The 15,517-nt window shown below is 49.5% G+C and overlaps 1 protein-coding gene across 7 annotated transcripts in view; it reads right to left on the bottom strand.

The window, feature by feature from the left end:
- Positions 1-15,517, bottom strand: part of PIP5K1C (phosphatidylinositol-4-phosphate 5-kinase type 1 gamma) — a 52,451-nt gene that overhangs the window by 8,675 nt on the left and 28,259 nt on the right. For 2 of the 7 annotated variants that reach the window (XM_063403081.1, XM_063403085.1), the window contains exons 4-17: positions 15,272-15,402; positions 14,564-14,681; positions 12,381-12,533; positions 9,542-9,841; positions 8,816-9,021; positions 7,608-7,691; positions 7,107-7,155; positions 6,075-6,159; positions 5,204-5,383; positions 5,033-5,062; positions 4,109-4,250; positions 3,791-3,823; positions 721-831; positions 327-459 (exon numbers count right to left, since the gene is read on the bottom strand). In XM_063403081.1, coding sequence (XP_063259151.1) covers positions 327-459; positions 721-831; positions 3,791-3,823; positions 4,109-4,250; positions 5,033-5,062; positions 5,204-5,383; positions 6,075-6,159; positions 7,107-7,155; positions 7,608-7,691; positions 8,816-9,021; positions 9,542-9,841; positions 12,381-12,533; positions 14,564-14,681; positions 15,272-15,402 — 1,755 coding nt within the window. The remainder of the gene's footprint in view (positions 1-326; positions 460-720; positions 832-3,790; positions 3,824-4,108; positions 4,251-5,032; positions 5,063-5,203; positions 5,384-6,074; positions 6,160-7,106; positions 7,156-7,607; positions 7,692-8,815; positions 9,022-9,541; positions 9,842-12,380; positions 12,534-14,563; positions 14,682-15,271; positions 15,403-15,517) is intronic. The other 5 variants (XM_063403082.1, XM_063403083.1, XM_063403084.1 and 2 more) reach the window with 5 other exon arrangements.

Below are 15,517 nucleotides of genomic sequence, written 5' to 3'. Positions count from 1 at the left end.
CCCACATCACCTTGGCTTGTCCCAGGAGCAAATGTGCTGGCCTAGATAAGCACTTGGGCTTGGAAGTAGAGCAGCACAGCTACAGCTACATCCACAGGAGGAGTGCCATCTGTGTGAGCCCCACTAGATGCTGTTTTGAGTTCTCCCAAGTTTAATCCAGTTCCCTGCATTCAAAAACCCACCCAGCACCAAGGTCTCAAGGTGCGCCTCACCAAGATGGTGTGGGGCAGCCACTGCCCAGCACCCAACTGCCTGGAATGGACAGTGACAGCCTTGTCCAACCCTTCCCATCACACCCCAAGGGTCAGGTGGAGAGGGTCTCTTACAAAGTATATGTCTGTGACTGGCACATCATCTTCATCCGAGGCCTGGCTGGCTGGTTCTGAGGCCTGGCTGGCTGTCTCCACCTCTACAGTGGCTGTGGATGTGACAATGGCACAAGCTGAAGAAGCTGCCTCTCTGCAGAGGGGAAAGAAATGACAGTCTAGTCACTGCAGTCAGGACAGGAGCAAGCAAAACTGATTTATTACAGAGGAGCTGAAGAGGCTGTGCTGACACATGCTGAAAGGTCACGTCAGGGCAGGTCAGGTCAGAACTGTGCTCAGCCTAACCAAACATCCATGACTCCATCAAAGCTGGAGCCCAGCAAAGCCTCCAGCACAAGCAGCCACAGCTCAAAACCCACTGTGTATGCTCTGCTCAACACTCTAAAACACTCACTCTTTGACTTCTTCTTCTTCTTCAGGAGCTACAATCTCAACATCACACTTGGGCTGCAGCTCGACACTGATTTGCTGAACCTCCTCCTCAACCCGCACCTCCTCGTGTGACCTGGAAACCAAAGAGACAGACCCACAGACTCAGCTGGGCATGAGTTATGCATAGTCTCAATTTTAGGTCGGCCAGCCAAGCCTCTTGTGTAGTTTTGCCCCAGCACACAGCTGCTGCTGATGCTACTGTGGCACTGGGCTCCCAGCACAGACTCAGTGGCTGATTTCAGCTCAGAGGGAGCACTCAGACTTCCCAGGACTGAGGGTTTGGATAACCAAAACTCCATGGAAAAAGAGTCAGTCCTGGTAGATTGCAGCACTCAGGAATAACAAGATGGGAAAAGAGGACAAGATCAAAGGAATTAAACAGCCAGTGCTGCAGGAAAGATGGGCAGTGTCAGATGGAGCATGGGACCAAAGAGAACTGGCCTCCAGGGAAAACTTGTGTCCAGAACTTAGCCTGGCACCCAGGCCAGAGCCTCTGACCTCTTCCAAGTCTCCCACACCAAAGCTGCTCCAGGATTGAGATCAGATTTATCTGCACACTCTGGAACTGTTTCTGACAATCTGCACTTTAATACCTCATGCTATTAAAGTCATTACTCGTGCCAGCAGGGCTGCTCCACTGTCCCCATGGGAAGGAGGACAGGAGCCTGCCAAGCCGAGGGGCAGTTGTCTGAGAGCAGCTGAGCCCTGGGTTCACTGACAGCACTGCCCTGCTCTGGGCTGGCTCTGACCAGGGCTGGGGCCAGTGGGCAGCACTTCTATCCAGCTCCAAGCAAGGAACTCGTTACATTCTTCCTCACAGGGCTGGACCTCAAACTTGGAGTGAATTCCTGTCCTAGGGTGACTTTATGATGCTTGTATCCCCAATCATCTGTTCTGTACCTTTAAGACTGATTCTGAGAGTGAAACAGGGAAAGAAGAAGTGCAGTTTGTTTTGCAGAAAACTGCCTGACTCCTGCACATTCTTCCTCCAGCAGTTGTTCGTCTGAGGCATGGACAGTGGTGGGACAGAGATCTCCTGTGCTTTTTAGTTAGTTTTAGCTAGCTAGGGCAGAGAAGTTCCCTGAACTGGTTTGTTTTTTTTAAAAAAATTTTTCTTGGGAGTGTTTAAATCTGCTCTGGACTGAAAACCCCAGAGGAGCACCGAGGGCTGGCACCTGCGGCCCACTGGGCCTGGACCCCCGGAGGGGCTGGGACTGATAAAAACTGAGTGAGCTGAGCTACACCCACAGCAAGGATTTCCTCAGGTTTGCCATCTCTCTTCAGAACAGAGAGAGGTTTTATTGTTTCATATTATTCGATCTTTATGCTTGTGGGCATTTTGTTTGTTAAATAAATAGTTTTTTCCCACTTTTCTCCGAGGAAGTTCTTTTCCTGGACTGGCTGCAGGGAGAGGCCGTTTGGGTTTGCTTTCCAGAGGGACCCTGTTTGGGGGTTTCCTCCCACATTTGGCCTAAACCAGGACAATTCCCCAGCAGATCAGAATAACCAGAGGTGTGACACATTCTTGAGCAAATTAGCTGAGGTTTTTTCCATCTCAGCTCATGAATGTAAATTCTTGCTGTAATAAATTTGTGTCTGCACTGGTTTTCACCAGGGGATCTCAGAAAGCTCCACAAGTGCACAGGTCCCTACTCTCCCAGGAAGGGCACATGGAGGCACTAGTAGTAGAAAGGGACAAATTAGGCAAAAAACAGCAAAGGTGGCCACACCTGCAAACGGTTGGTGCAGCTCTGACAAATCTGTGACAGACAAATCTACTCTGACAGAGCCACTGAGCTCCCTGAATGCTCCCAGGTCACTCTGATTCACCTGACCTATTTCTGGGTGAGCAGTCACATACTACAGCACCTCCCTCCCTCCATGAGGTACTGTTGAGTCTGAACTATTTTCGATGAAGTCACTGCATTTGCCACATGGGCTCCACCACTGGGGCCTGGGTTTAAGTCTCAAATTTTCAGCAATTTCTAACACTGGATTCTGCAGGATATGAGGTGCTTCACAAGTCCCTGACACTTCACACAGTGAACACATCCCTGCCCTCCAGGGACAGGAATTTACCAGGATTCAGCAACATGCAAGCATCCAGACGTATTTTCATTAGGAAATACCATGGAAAGTGATTTTTTCACAGTGCATGTCAACCAAACTCAGCAAATCACTCAAAGCTTGGAACAAAGGCAGATGCCTGCAATGTGGGGCAAACCCTCATCTTCCAAAGACCTTTCCTTCCAAACTGACTGCAGGGAGAGAGGACATCAGTCTGTCAGGCTCCTCTGGCTACGGCACATCCCAGGACAGAGTCTCTGATGTAATTTCAAAGCCTACTACACCTACACAATGTCCTGGAAAGCGAGGGCAGAGGCAGCAGCATCCGCTGGCTCCTTGTGCAGATCCTGCTGACATGGGCAGTGGAGTACTTTTTACTGATGCAGAATAATTCCACAATAATACACAATAATTTCATGATATGAGCCTCTAAAATCAGACACCCTTCTGCAGCACATTTCTCTCCTACCTTGCCCTTGGCTCTAGACACTACAGGAAGGAAAAAGCCTCACAGATTTCTGAAAATACTGGAAGCTACTTCTGTGGGGACTGAGGGTGCTCAGTGCCTCACAAAGTCGAAGCCCTTTCACTTTGCCCAGGACACAAGCAGATGCTCAGAGGAGCAATGTTCTTGCTGTCAGGGCTCACTTACTTGCTCAAAGTGACTTCAAAGACCTTCCTTGACTCTGGTGCTGGGTGGGTGGGTAAATTTGGACAACACCGTTGTCCCTTTTACTGTCAAATAACTGGTGTTTTCCAAGCACTAAGAGATCTACTTTGCAAGGAAAATTCTGTGTTAGAAATGGGGATTGTTTGATTGCAGAAGCAGCTCAGCATCCATGCCAAAATCCTGGAGCTACTGAAATTCCCACTCAGCCCTCTAAGTGGGGGATTGCATGGGGATAAACGTGAGGTCTCTGAGCAACAGAGTTGAGACAAGAAGATAGGAGACCCATTTCTCTCACCTGCCATCCTGTCCTGAGGAGTGTGTACGCCTCCTGCAGAAACAAAACAGAAGAGTTTGGAGGAGCAATTTAAGCCAGAAACCCTGCACTGTCCCCAAATCTACCTCTGCATCCCATAAGGGAGATGTTCTACTTAACAACTGACACTTCTTCCAGCAATAATTAATCCCATCAAAGCTGTGTCTGCTTGCTCCCAGGAGAGATTTAATTAAAATCGGTCATTAGCATTCCAGAGTGCAGGGCAGCCTGCCAGGATGTGCAGCATGGAGGGGAACAGCAGCCACTCGAGGCCAGTGGGAGCAGGGGAGGTGTCCTCACCTGTACCTGGGCTGCTCAGAGGTCTCTGAGGGGGATCGCTCGGGAACGGAGAGAGACGTTGACGATAGTGTCGTGGCTATGGAGGCTGTGGTAGCTTCTTCAAAGGAAGGAGGAGTGCAAGGGAGCAGGTCTGGCCTGCCTGCTGGCCCACAGCAGGGGCAGGGGAGAGGCAGGAAGAAGAGATGATTAAGTCAAACACCAACACTTGACCTGCACCAGCCCTGTGTGAGGCTGTTCCACCATGAACCTGCAACACCTGCACTGGGACTCGGCACTCAAACCACAGACAGGCAGGAAGTTTAGCTGGGTCCATGACCATGACAGCCTCTCCCAAGGTGTCCTCTGGAGAGAGCCAGTCAGCACCACTTCCAGCACAACAGGCAGGGAATAGAATGCCAATGAAGATTTCTCAGTGGTGATCAAAGCTGGATTAAATGTTTGGATCACCAGGAACAGATATCCAAGTGAATTAAGAGATGAACTGAGTGTCCAGTGCTTTGCACAGGGAGCAATCCAACACCCATGCACTGACTGGAGGAGTTTGCCCTCCAGCACTCAGCTGTAAATACAGCCAGATGAAAGTGAAGGAAAGGCAGCACAGAACCAGCCCATTCCTCTGTTTTCCAATGGTAAGATCCTGCCTGTTATAACTGCCCAAACACTGTCATTGGAGTGCTGCAGTTCCCAGTCACCCTTCCCCCCCTCCCCATTTTTTTAAAAGGGTAAAAAATGCTACTTTCTGTTGGCTTTTGGGCTATGACTTATGGCGTGCCCCTTGGCAGCATCTGTCTTGCAGCAGTGATGCAGGTGACTATTTTTACTGCAGAACCCCACAGCGCTGCAAAGAAGGGATTTGGTCTCCTTTGATGCACAGGTGTTGCATCAAGCACCTGCTGATGCTGCGACAAAACAATGCACTCTTACCTTTTTCCCTGTCCTGGTTAGGTTTAGCACCTGCAAAGCACAGCAAGACATGCAATGAAGAGCTATCCATGAGGAAAGATCTGCAGTCGGTGCACAGTGGGGAACTTGATGAGAACAAGGGAGGATCCTAAGGAACTGCTAGGAAAGAGAGGGTAACCACAGAGCCAATACCCTGAGTGGGGCTGTCACCTTCATCATCGAGCGTGGGGTAACTCCTGGCCGCCCGCAGATCGTACTGGGTGTCATCCTTGTCGGAGGCCAGCTGGCTGGCCGAGAACGCTGCCGTGGGACCCACCGTCTTCACGGCCAGCAAGGCACTGCGCCCTTTCTTCGAGGGGGATGACTTCAGGGCTGCGGGAGAGAGGGACACAGAAGGTCAAAGTACCACCACCAGCTACGGTCACACCAAAGGCATTTCTCCCGTCACAAGGGGAGGCTCTGCCCTCATACATGACCCTTCTCGACTGAACCCAGGTCAGCTGTAGGGAGTGGGTGGGAGCCTGAGCAGACCAAGGCAAACTGTGACAATATGAGGGCTTTGCAGTTGTTAGTTTTGCTCTGTATCATGGAGTGGTTTGGGTTGGAAGGGACCTTAAAAACCCATCTCAATCCACCACCTCCATGGGCAGGGACATGGGCACTATCCCAGGCTGCTGCAAGCCCTGTCCAGCCTGGCCCTGGACACTTCCAGGGAACCAGGGGCAGCCACAGCTCCTCTGGGCCACCTGTGCCAGGGCTTCACTACCCTCCAATTTCCAAACTTCTAATCTAACCCTGCCAGCTCAAAACCATTCCCCCTTGCCTGTCACTATCTGCCTGTATAAAAAGTCTTTTCCCCTCATTTTTCTAAGGCCCCTTTAAGCACTGGACGGGGCTCTAAAGTCTCCCAAGAATCTTCTCCAGGCTGAACACCCCCAGCTCTCTCAGCTGTACCACAGTGGAAAACCCTGCTCAGACTCCAGCCCAGACTCCTTGTGAGGGCTGCAGCAGCAAGGCCAAGGTAAAGTCTCACAGCACAGCAGCCCCTGAACTTGGTACTTACAGGAATTCTTTCGAAACACCGTGTTGGTCATGAATTTGAAGAACCTCTCTGCATAAAAGCTGGGTCTGTGTACGGACACCGTGTCCTACAACAGCAAGAAGCTATTGTTTAATTTTAAAATGATCCCTCAAGGCAGAATTTCTGTAACAACCAACACAGTCTTTATTCCAACATTTAGCACTGACAGAGCCTTAAAATGAAAAGGCTTAACTGAAACACTCTAATTAATGCTATAAATAACCCTAAAGCATTGCCTCTGATTGCATTTGATTACATTCTTGCTGTGATTTTATAATGGATTTTGGTGATTTTATTCCTTTGTAGACCTCCTGGATTTTTTTTTTTAACATTGGCCTGATTGCATGCATGAACTTTCTTCTAGCTTTGCTGGCTGCCATTCCAAGCACATCTGGATACCTTCGCACGTCACAGATACCCAAATTTAACCAAGGGTCTCCATACATTTCAAATGTTTTTGTTTAAAACAGTAAAACTGAAACTCTTTCTGCTTCTGGTATTTGGCTGTGCTCCCATGACTTGGCATTTTCACACTTCCTTTGCCACTTTAAGGGAAGCCAGGAAATGCAAGGCTGAAAAACGGTTTCCACATCCAAGGTTGCTCTTTCAGAAACAAACACCTGGCTACTGCAGGAATGAAGCCAGCAGGGAAACATGGAAAGGGATTTGCTGGCAGAGAGCTTGCCGAGGTGGAAACAGCCAGTCACCAAAGAGAACAGCACAGGGCTCCAGACAGCCCAGGAACACATACCTGTGTGTGTGCTGCTGGTGTCACGGGAGGAGGAGAGGGACAGACAGGAGCAGGGGAGGAAAGCTGTGAGCACAACAGCTCAACATGTGAGGAGCTGGATTGAGCAAGGACCCCAGCTGGGAATAAGTGGCACCACCCTGCTGTGCAGGAATGAGAGGCAAGAACTGCTCCTTTCATCAGCTGCAGCTGTGCCAGGTCAGGCTCTATAAATAGTCACCAAGGAATCCTGCTTGGACAACTCGTGCCTCTGCACAGACACTCACCCCATCATGGACAAGGGCCTTCCAGGTGTGTTCTAGCTTCTTGATGAACCTGATTCCAAGGAGAATTGGGGAGAAAAATAAAGATACAGATTCAGGCATGCACTCTGTACTAAGCCCCCTTTCATACCCTATGGAGGAGATCCCTGAGCTGCCAATGTCACCAGGACTGAGCTGTGTCCAGCATCTCTCCAGCCAGGTCAGGACTGCCTGGCAACACCACAGAGAAGGAGGAGCTGGGCTGGAAGAGGTGCGCCTTCCACCCCTGGAGATATGCTTCCCACACTGAGGTGGGAAACTACTTCTTTATGAGCAGATCATTATCCTGGACAAAAGGCTGTGTGTCCCCAGCTGTTCTAAGGACATGATGGAAGCCCATGGCCAGCTTGGGGCAGCCATATCTACTCATCCTCAGAGTCTCCAGGAGAGGACATTCCCCCTGCTTTCATTTGGCACTAAAAGAGGTGTTATCAGCCAGAAAAGACACACTACCAGGTTACCTACCTGTATGACTGCAGGATATCTATGATTCCTACGTGCAGCAGGAGACGCTCTCCTTTGCCGTTCACTGCTGGGATCCCTCCCATCCTGCAGGTAAAGCAAAACTTCAGCAGGTGCAGCTTCAGCCAGAGCACCTGTAACACCCAGGCTCTGGGGAAGGACAACAGCAGCCGTGCTAAGGGGCTCTGGTGTGGTGTCACACACATTCTAAAACCAGCGTGGTCACTTTGTGCACAACCACGGAGTCACCGAATGACCTGGCCTGACCCTAGGTGTCCAAGGGTCACTGCCTGCATGGCCAAACACCACTGTCCTGACAGAACCTGCATCGTGTGGCACAGCTCTGCCCGGGCCAGAAAGCACCATGGAGTTTTTTCCTGCCTGCTTATGGGAATCAGGTTGTTTATTGGGTCAATGAGGGCAGTCTGCCGTTAGGGCAGTAAACTCTTGAGGATGAGGGTATTCCCAGTCCCATCCACACAAATGCCACCCTGCCAAAGGTGCAGCAACCATCGGCACCAGCATACAACCAAAGCACAGCAGTACCAGACACTCCTTCAGGCAGCCACTGCAGCTATTGATGCTGGCTGAAGAACTGGAAACACCACAGTATTATCTCAGCTCTCAGGACTGACCCTCCATCAAACCCACAGCAGCTGGTTTCAGACAACAGCAAGCAGCAAACTCCACCATTCCCTGGCCCAAGAGCCAGGGAGCTGGGCCAGAACCCCTGATCAAGCACAGCACAGCGTTGGGGCAACCCCCAGCCTCCAGCTCCAGCAGTGACACCAGCACTTGGCTACACTGCTATCTGCTAACCCCACTGGGATGGCCTGATGGAACTGCCAGGGATTCCAAAGGTGGGAGTGATGGAGGACTCCAAGCTTCTAGGGACAGGCTGATCCCTACTCCTGCTCCAGTATTTGCATGCTGATCTAGTCTCCTCCTCAGGGCATGGGTGGATGTTTAGAGGCTGTTACACAAGCTGACAACCTACAGCCTGGCCTAAGAAGAGAGACAACTGTGAGGCCAGAGCCTAACAGAACTATTTCCCACCCTGGCTTCCCTCTTTCCCACCACAATGGCAGCACTACCAAACCCCAGGAGAGCTGCTCCCTTAAACAGTTCCTGTGGGCCTCGCTAGGGATTTCCCACTCCAGCCTCCACCTCTGCCCCTCCCAGCAGCACGAGCAAGCCCAGGTTTCACCTACGTGTCGTCTGTGTCTATGGACTCCCCCCGGGCAGCCCCTCCCTGGATGGACTCCATGGCTGTGGAGTACAGGGCCTTCTGCCCCACGGGACGCTTCTCATCCGACGTGCTGTGGGCTCCCTCCGCCAACTGCTCCCGCTCGTGCTGGTCTATGTTATGAACCCCGAGCAGGAGGCTGTAGTCCATGATTTTAAAACTTTCCAATACCTACAGGTTAGTATTGAGTTCAAGAACAAAGACAAAATATCAAGCAGCAGAAATACAGACCTTGAAGCATGGAATCAAAGCAATCAAAGCAAAGCATCCCATCCACATCCCCACTAACAACAACTTTGACAGAGTCTGGAAGTTTCTAAACAAACAGTCACCTCTAGGTTTAACTGCACAGAGTTTGGCCATCCCACCATCACACCAAAGGCCTGAAGGCTTGCAAACAACACCATTATATCTGCTGCACAGTGACTGGGAAAATGCTCCAGCAGAGCAGCTACAAGTGGAGCATTATGCCAAAGTGTGATGCACCAGGCAAAGGAGCCCAGCCTCAGTCCTCAGAGGCTGCCATGAGATCCAACTCTACTGCTTAGCTCTCAGGGAAAAGGGCAGGAGAAAGGATTGATCCTACTCTGGGATCAGCAGATTAGCAAAGTTCTCAATCAGAAATTGCTCTTCCTCATGCTCAAGAGCCACAGAAATTCCTTACCCTGTCCCCAAGCTGCCCCCTCCTTACCAGACAGTCTCGCTGCAATGTCTTCACTAAAGCACTGAAGGTGTCTGCATCCAACATCAGGCCCTCGGGCATGTCTTGGATGAAGTCCAGATCCTTGTATGTAGGGCTGGACTTTTCTTTTTCCTTCTTGGATGCCCGGCGTTTGTAGGTTGAACCTTTGAGGTCAAATTTCAGGTGCATTTTCACCACTCGAGGCAGGATGTTGTTCATTACGACCACACGGATGTTTTTGCCCCCGGACTGCACACAGTACAGTCCATAAAACTTGGGCAGCAGTGTCCGGGGGTTCTGGTTCAGGTTCTGTAGTAAGAGTGGAAAAGAGCATGGAGAAAGGTCATTTGAGCAGAAAATTCCTGCTGTGTTCACCACAAAGCACGTCAACAGTTGCACCAAGGATTCTTTCCTGAGAGGTTTTCTGAACTTAACAGGAGCTCAGCGTACACATTTGACAAAGTCCTGCATTTCAGTGGCTTTAGGACCTGAAATCACAGGGACTGAGATATTCACCACTCTCTGGGCAAGTAACCAAGTCCGGAAATCCCCTGCTTTCCCCAAGTACAGCAGCTAAAAAAAGGAAACCAAACTGGGAGAGAAATAAACACAATAAGTGGGAACTTCAAGCTTAAAAATAACAACTCTCTTTATCTCTCCACAAGTGTTAGAATCAAGAGCCATTCTCCGGCCCAGAATAAACCAGGGACAGGGTTATTTTTTAAACAAAACAACATAAATGTTCTCCTCCTGTTGCACAGTTGCTTTATGAAGCAGTCAACCAGAGAGCACGGATATCCTGTTCTGCTGTCATCTCCTTTTTTTAGGCAGCAGAATAATTAGGAATGACATGACAGGCAGGATTTGCTTGTTCAGCTTTGGGTATGTTTGGGAAGGAAATAGAACTTCTCTCATGCTGTGGCAGGAAGGACAGACCTGACAGGTTCTGACAGACAGCAGAAACGTGACTGTATTAAAATTTCATTCCCCTCAGCTCACCCACCTGGGCACAGCAGTGAGCCCTCTTGTAGAGTGCCAAAAGTAACAGAGGCAGGTAAATGGAAACAGTTTTAAAGCAACTCAGGATGAAACCACCCTGCTTCCTTTCCCTGACTCCTTTGATATGGGTGCTTTCCCAGGAGCAGCAGGGTGATCAGGCATAGCACCACAGAACCCACAGACAGTGGAAAGCTGCAACAGGTCACTCAGAACTCTGCATCAGGCAGGTAAGTTCGGTTTAATTCACTGACTGACGATGACAGGATTAACAGTGCAACTCCATTCCCACTCAAACCCTCACACCTGATTTACTACACGCATTAGGCAACAGGCAGTGCTTTCCAAGAAAACTCATCCTGTCCAGGAATGTGTCACCTGCAAAAGCAAGTGATTCACAGAATCTCAGGACAGTTTGGATTGGAAGGGACTGTAAAGACCATTTGGTTTCACCCCCTGCCATGGGCAGGGACATCTTCCACTAGACAAGGTTGCTCCAAGCCTTGTCCAGCCTGGCCTGGAACACTCCCAGGGATGAGGCAGTCACAGCTGCTCTGAGCAACCTGTGCCTCACCTTCACAGGGAAGAATTTCTTCCTGGCCTAGCTGTCACTAACACACAGACATCCCATAACCTGCCTCTCTTGGGTAAATTTTCCCCAGTAAATATTGAGCAATGAAAGGATTTTCACAGAACCAGCATAGGATCACATAAACCCACCGTACTAGACACACAGATGGGGCAGCAGCATTGCGTCTCATCACCTCTCCTTGGCATCTTCACTACAAACAAATCCCTGGTCATTGTAACTGAATGTCCAGAGTCCTCATCCATAAAGCTGGAGCCTCCAGCACAGTTCTGCAGGGAGACCAGCTCCTGGCTTTTACACCAAAACAGCAGGTTTGAGTCCAATTTACTTGACCCAATGCAAGTCTCCGGGTCTCAATATCTTGCCTTGCCAGACTGATGTGAAGCTGGCTGGTACCAAGGGGGCCTCCAGCTTGGAACTGCAGCCAGTGGGAGTCAGGACAATCCTCAGAGTAATGGTCAAACAGCAGGAATGGGAGAGATTCAGCAGTGCTTTTCCATAAAACCAACGTGGTTGCATTACTGCCTGGAGTAAAGGAGGCTCAGGAGGGACCTTTTGCTCTCCACAAGTCCCTGACAGGAGAGTGCAGCCAAGGGGGGGTGGTCAGGCTCTGCTCTCAAGGAGCAAGGGACAGGATGAGAGGAAATAGCCTCAAGTTGTGCCAGAGGAGGTTTAGGTTGGATATTAGGGGAAATTTCTTCAAGGAAAGGGTTGTAAAGAATTAGAATAAGCTGTTTAGGGCAGTGGTGGAGTCACCATTCCTGGAAGCATTCAAATAATGTGTGGCTGTAGCACTTGAGGACAAAGTTTAGTGGTGAACACAGTGATGGTGCTGAGCTGAAGGTTGGACCTGGTGATCTTGGTGGTCTTTTCCAACCTTAAGTTTTACTATTCTATGATTGCAATCAGCAGCCATCCCCAAATGCAGGCTTGGGCAAATGCATGCTGCCAAGTGAAGAGGAATGAACTAGTTTTGGGAAAAGGACACTCAGAAACACACATCTGGGAAGCCATTCTGAGGCCAAAACATGCTTCGAAACTATGGCACAGTTATAGGCCTCACGTTTACCCACAGAGTTTGCAAAAAATCAGTAGGATTTGTGCTTCTGGAACTACTTCATGACATGCTCTTAACACTGTCCCTGGCATGGGGGCAGGCCACAAGACAGCCAGGTGGAGGACATGCCCTGTGAGATGCTCTGCCATGACAGAAAAGCTGCCATGCCAAGACGAGCTGGGTCTGAGGCCCTGGGTGATACACACCATGTAGTATCCAGGAAGGAGCTTCTGCAGGAATTCAGCTTCCTTGTGCATCACAGTTTTTATGATGAATTCATCATCGCTGGTGACATAGAAGAGGGAGCCGCTGGCCCCAGGGTTGGACAGCTCGATCAGAGGCTCATTACATAACGAATACTGGTGAGAAAAAGAAAAGAAGGTGATGCTTTATCCCTCATTTATTGCAGATTTGAGTTCAATGCCCTCAAGGCCCTCCCCATAATGTCACCTCCCTGGGAGACTAAGGGGTAGCAAAGCTCAAGTGAGAACTATTTTCATTATAGGTTAGGTCTGAGCAGCCAGACTGATGGACAATTTATAATTAGAGGCTAAAATTACAGTTCAGGGCATCCCAACTGCTCAGTATCCAACTAATCATCTGTTTTCAGGAACATCCAGCCTTCATAATGACATCTTATCTGTTCCCATTGTGCATGCATGCACGTATCACATTCAGGCCCTTTGAGTACAGCCCAGCACAAGCTGATGGACACAGAGGATTTCAGCAGACGCCACAGTGTGCTCAGGGAACCGCATATCACTGTGCTGCAGGGAACACAATGCACTGGCTGTTCTCAGCAGCCTCCCCTGGCCTTGTGCTCCCTTGTTCCCTGCAAAAGCCAGTGCCTGATTCATAGAATCCCAGAATGATTTGGGCTGGAAATGACCTTAAAGCTCATCTCATTCCATACATGAGCAGGGACACCTTCAACTAGACTAGGTTGCTCCAAGCTCCATCCAACCTGGCTGTATGTTTACAGCCACACTTCATCAATTCTGCTGAAAACATGTGACAAGTCTTATCCCAGGTATGCAATCAAAAGAGATGAGTCCTGCTCAAGCACAGCAAAGAGTTCTGCACTGGGGCCTGAACTGGGAGAACATGTCTGGTCATCAGGATGCAAACAGCAGGTCCTCAAATAAGGACTTGCCCAGCAGCAGAGGGAAAAAACAAGGAGAAAGCAAAGCAGGCAGATGCACTTTTTAGCTCAGTGCCCACCCAGGTATTCCAGGGGTCAGGTGGGTTCAGGGCAGGATCACAGAACTGCCCAGTGAGAGATAAGATGGAGAGAGTGAAGTGGGGCATGGAAGGGAGGTGATCAGAACAAAAAATTAAATGCTCATCATTATGTAATGAAAACAGCTTTCAGCTCTGCATGGATTAACAATCCCAGACTTGATCAAGTTAATAATTTCATGCATAATTAAAGGCATTTGCCACTGTGGTAGGCAAGAGACAATCAGGAGAAGCAGAAACAACATATCAGAGCCATTACCTTTGCAACTGAGGCAAACTGCCTGTCCTCAGTTCTGAAAACGCATCCATCAGGCAGCACTGCCTTGGCTGGCACAGGAGGGGATCACTGTTACCCTCCCACCAGGCACTGGCACAGGTTTGCTTCACTGGCAGGTTTCAGCTGCAATCACCCCTGTCACACAAAAGGGCTGTTCCAAACGGGGAGGGTGTGCACTCATGGATGTGTTTCCTTCCCCAGTTCACATAGAACAGGATGTCATATAAAGGCAAGGGCCCAAATTCAACCACAGCGCACCTGAAACCCCAACAGCTTGTACTCCAAGATATTTGAAAACCAGCCTTTCCAGCTCTGAGGAGCTTTTGAAACACAAGAACAAGCTGTGGTTTATTCTGTCTTTTTAAGATGATTAAAATAACTATACTCACATAGCTCTCCAGTGAGTACACAAGAAAAAATTCCCATCTTTGTCCTTAGAGCTGCAGGGGACATTACAGGGTTGCACCCAGCAGAACAGAACTCCTTTGGCTTGTAAACACAGCAAATTGTTGTTACTACAAGGACCAGAGAGGAAAGCCCATTGCAGGGCTTACGCAGCTCACACTGTGTGCAGGTCATGGCCTCCCTCCAGTACAGGCCAGCAGCTGCCGTTCAGCAAACTCAGACTTGGAATCACAGAATGTTTTGGATTGGAAGGGATCTTAAAGCCCATCTCATTCCACCCCCTGCCATGGGCAGGGACACCTTCCACTACACCAGGCTGCCCCAGGCCTCATCCAACCAGGCCTGGAACACTCCCAGGGATGGGGCAGCCACAGCTTTTCTGGGCAACCTGTGCCAGGGCCTCACCACCCTCATGGTAAAGGCAAACAAAGGAGGAAGAGACAGAGAAATCTGAAAATATATCCATACCAAATAATCATCTGGACGAATCCCAAAGAGCTCTCGGAAGTACCGGAAAGCCACTGGGGCATAGGTCTTGAACCTGAAGTCAGCGTAGTGGTGAGCCGGGGTGAGGTTACTGCCCTCGCTGTAACACACACGGGCAGGGCCTGTTACCATTCACCAGACATGGACAGTCACACCAAAGCTGTTGTGTATTTCAGCTGCACTGAGCCTTGCAAAAAGACATCTTTGGAACAACAACCACCACCTTTCCTCTGTGGTAGGAAAAGGGTTTCAAACTATCTGCCAAAATCTATTTCCAGAGATTAAAGGAACAACCACTTGACAAGCAGAATATATTTACACAGAGAACGTTGACTTTTATGAGCTTTGTTTATTCATAGTTAGAGAGCTCCCAGAAGGAGTTTCTTCCATCTAAAACACGGTATGATTTTGTGGCAGAAATTCTAGATGGACAGCTAGAAAGGCAAGCACCTAGGAAGGGTAACAAACTGGAGTGTACAGTACTGCATCTTGCACTGTGCTTCCCTGCAGGTCAGTGCACTGCAGATTCCAACACTTCCCACTGTTCTGTTTGCATATTATAGAGCAGATTTAAAACATTCAGAGCATGCAACTCTGATCTAAAGACAGATGGAAGCTCTCTTGAAAAGTCAGTGAGAGGAAAAGAAAAGAAGTAATTCATGCATTCATTATTTTTGCCTTCTCCTTTACCTTGGGAAAAAAATGCTCTCCACCACGTAGAAGTCCTGCATCAGGACATCTCTCTCTGGCTTGGAGCTCAGATTGCCCACAGTATATCCAATCCCCAGCTGGATGGCCCCCTTCAGAGTGGATGAGGTGGTCTGGCAAAAGGAAAAGAGCAATCAGTGAGCATTTAACAGCAGATGTATCACAATAACATCCCCTGCATTACAACACAGTCATGTCTGTGACTTTTGTGGGGTCATCTCAGGCACC

The sequence above is a fragment of the Prinia subflava genome, chromosome 8 (genome assembly GCF_021018805.1).
Source record: "Prinia subflava isolate CZ2003 ecotype Zambia chromosome 8, Cam_Psub_1.2, whole genome shotgun sequence".
Classification (NCBI taxonomy): domain Eukaryota; kingdom Metazoa; phylum Chordata; class Aves; order Passeriformes; family Cisticolidae; genus Prinia; species Prinia subflava.
The sequence above is the reverse complement of the archived record's forward strand: the minus strand, read 5'-3'. Positions and strand labels throughout refer to the sequence as shown.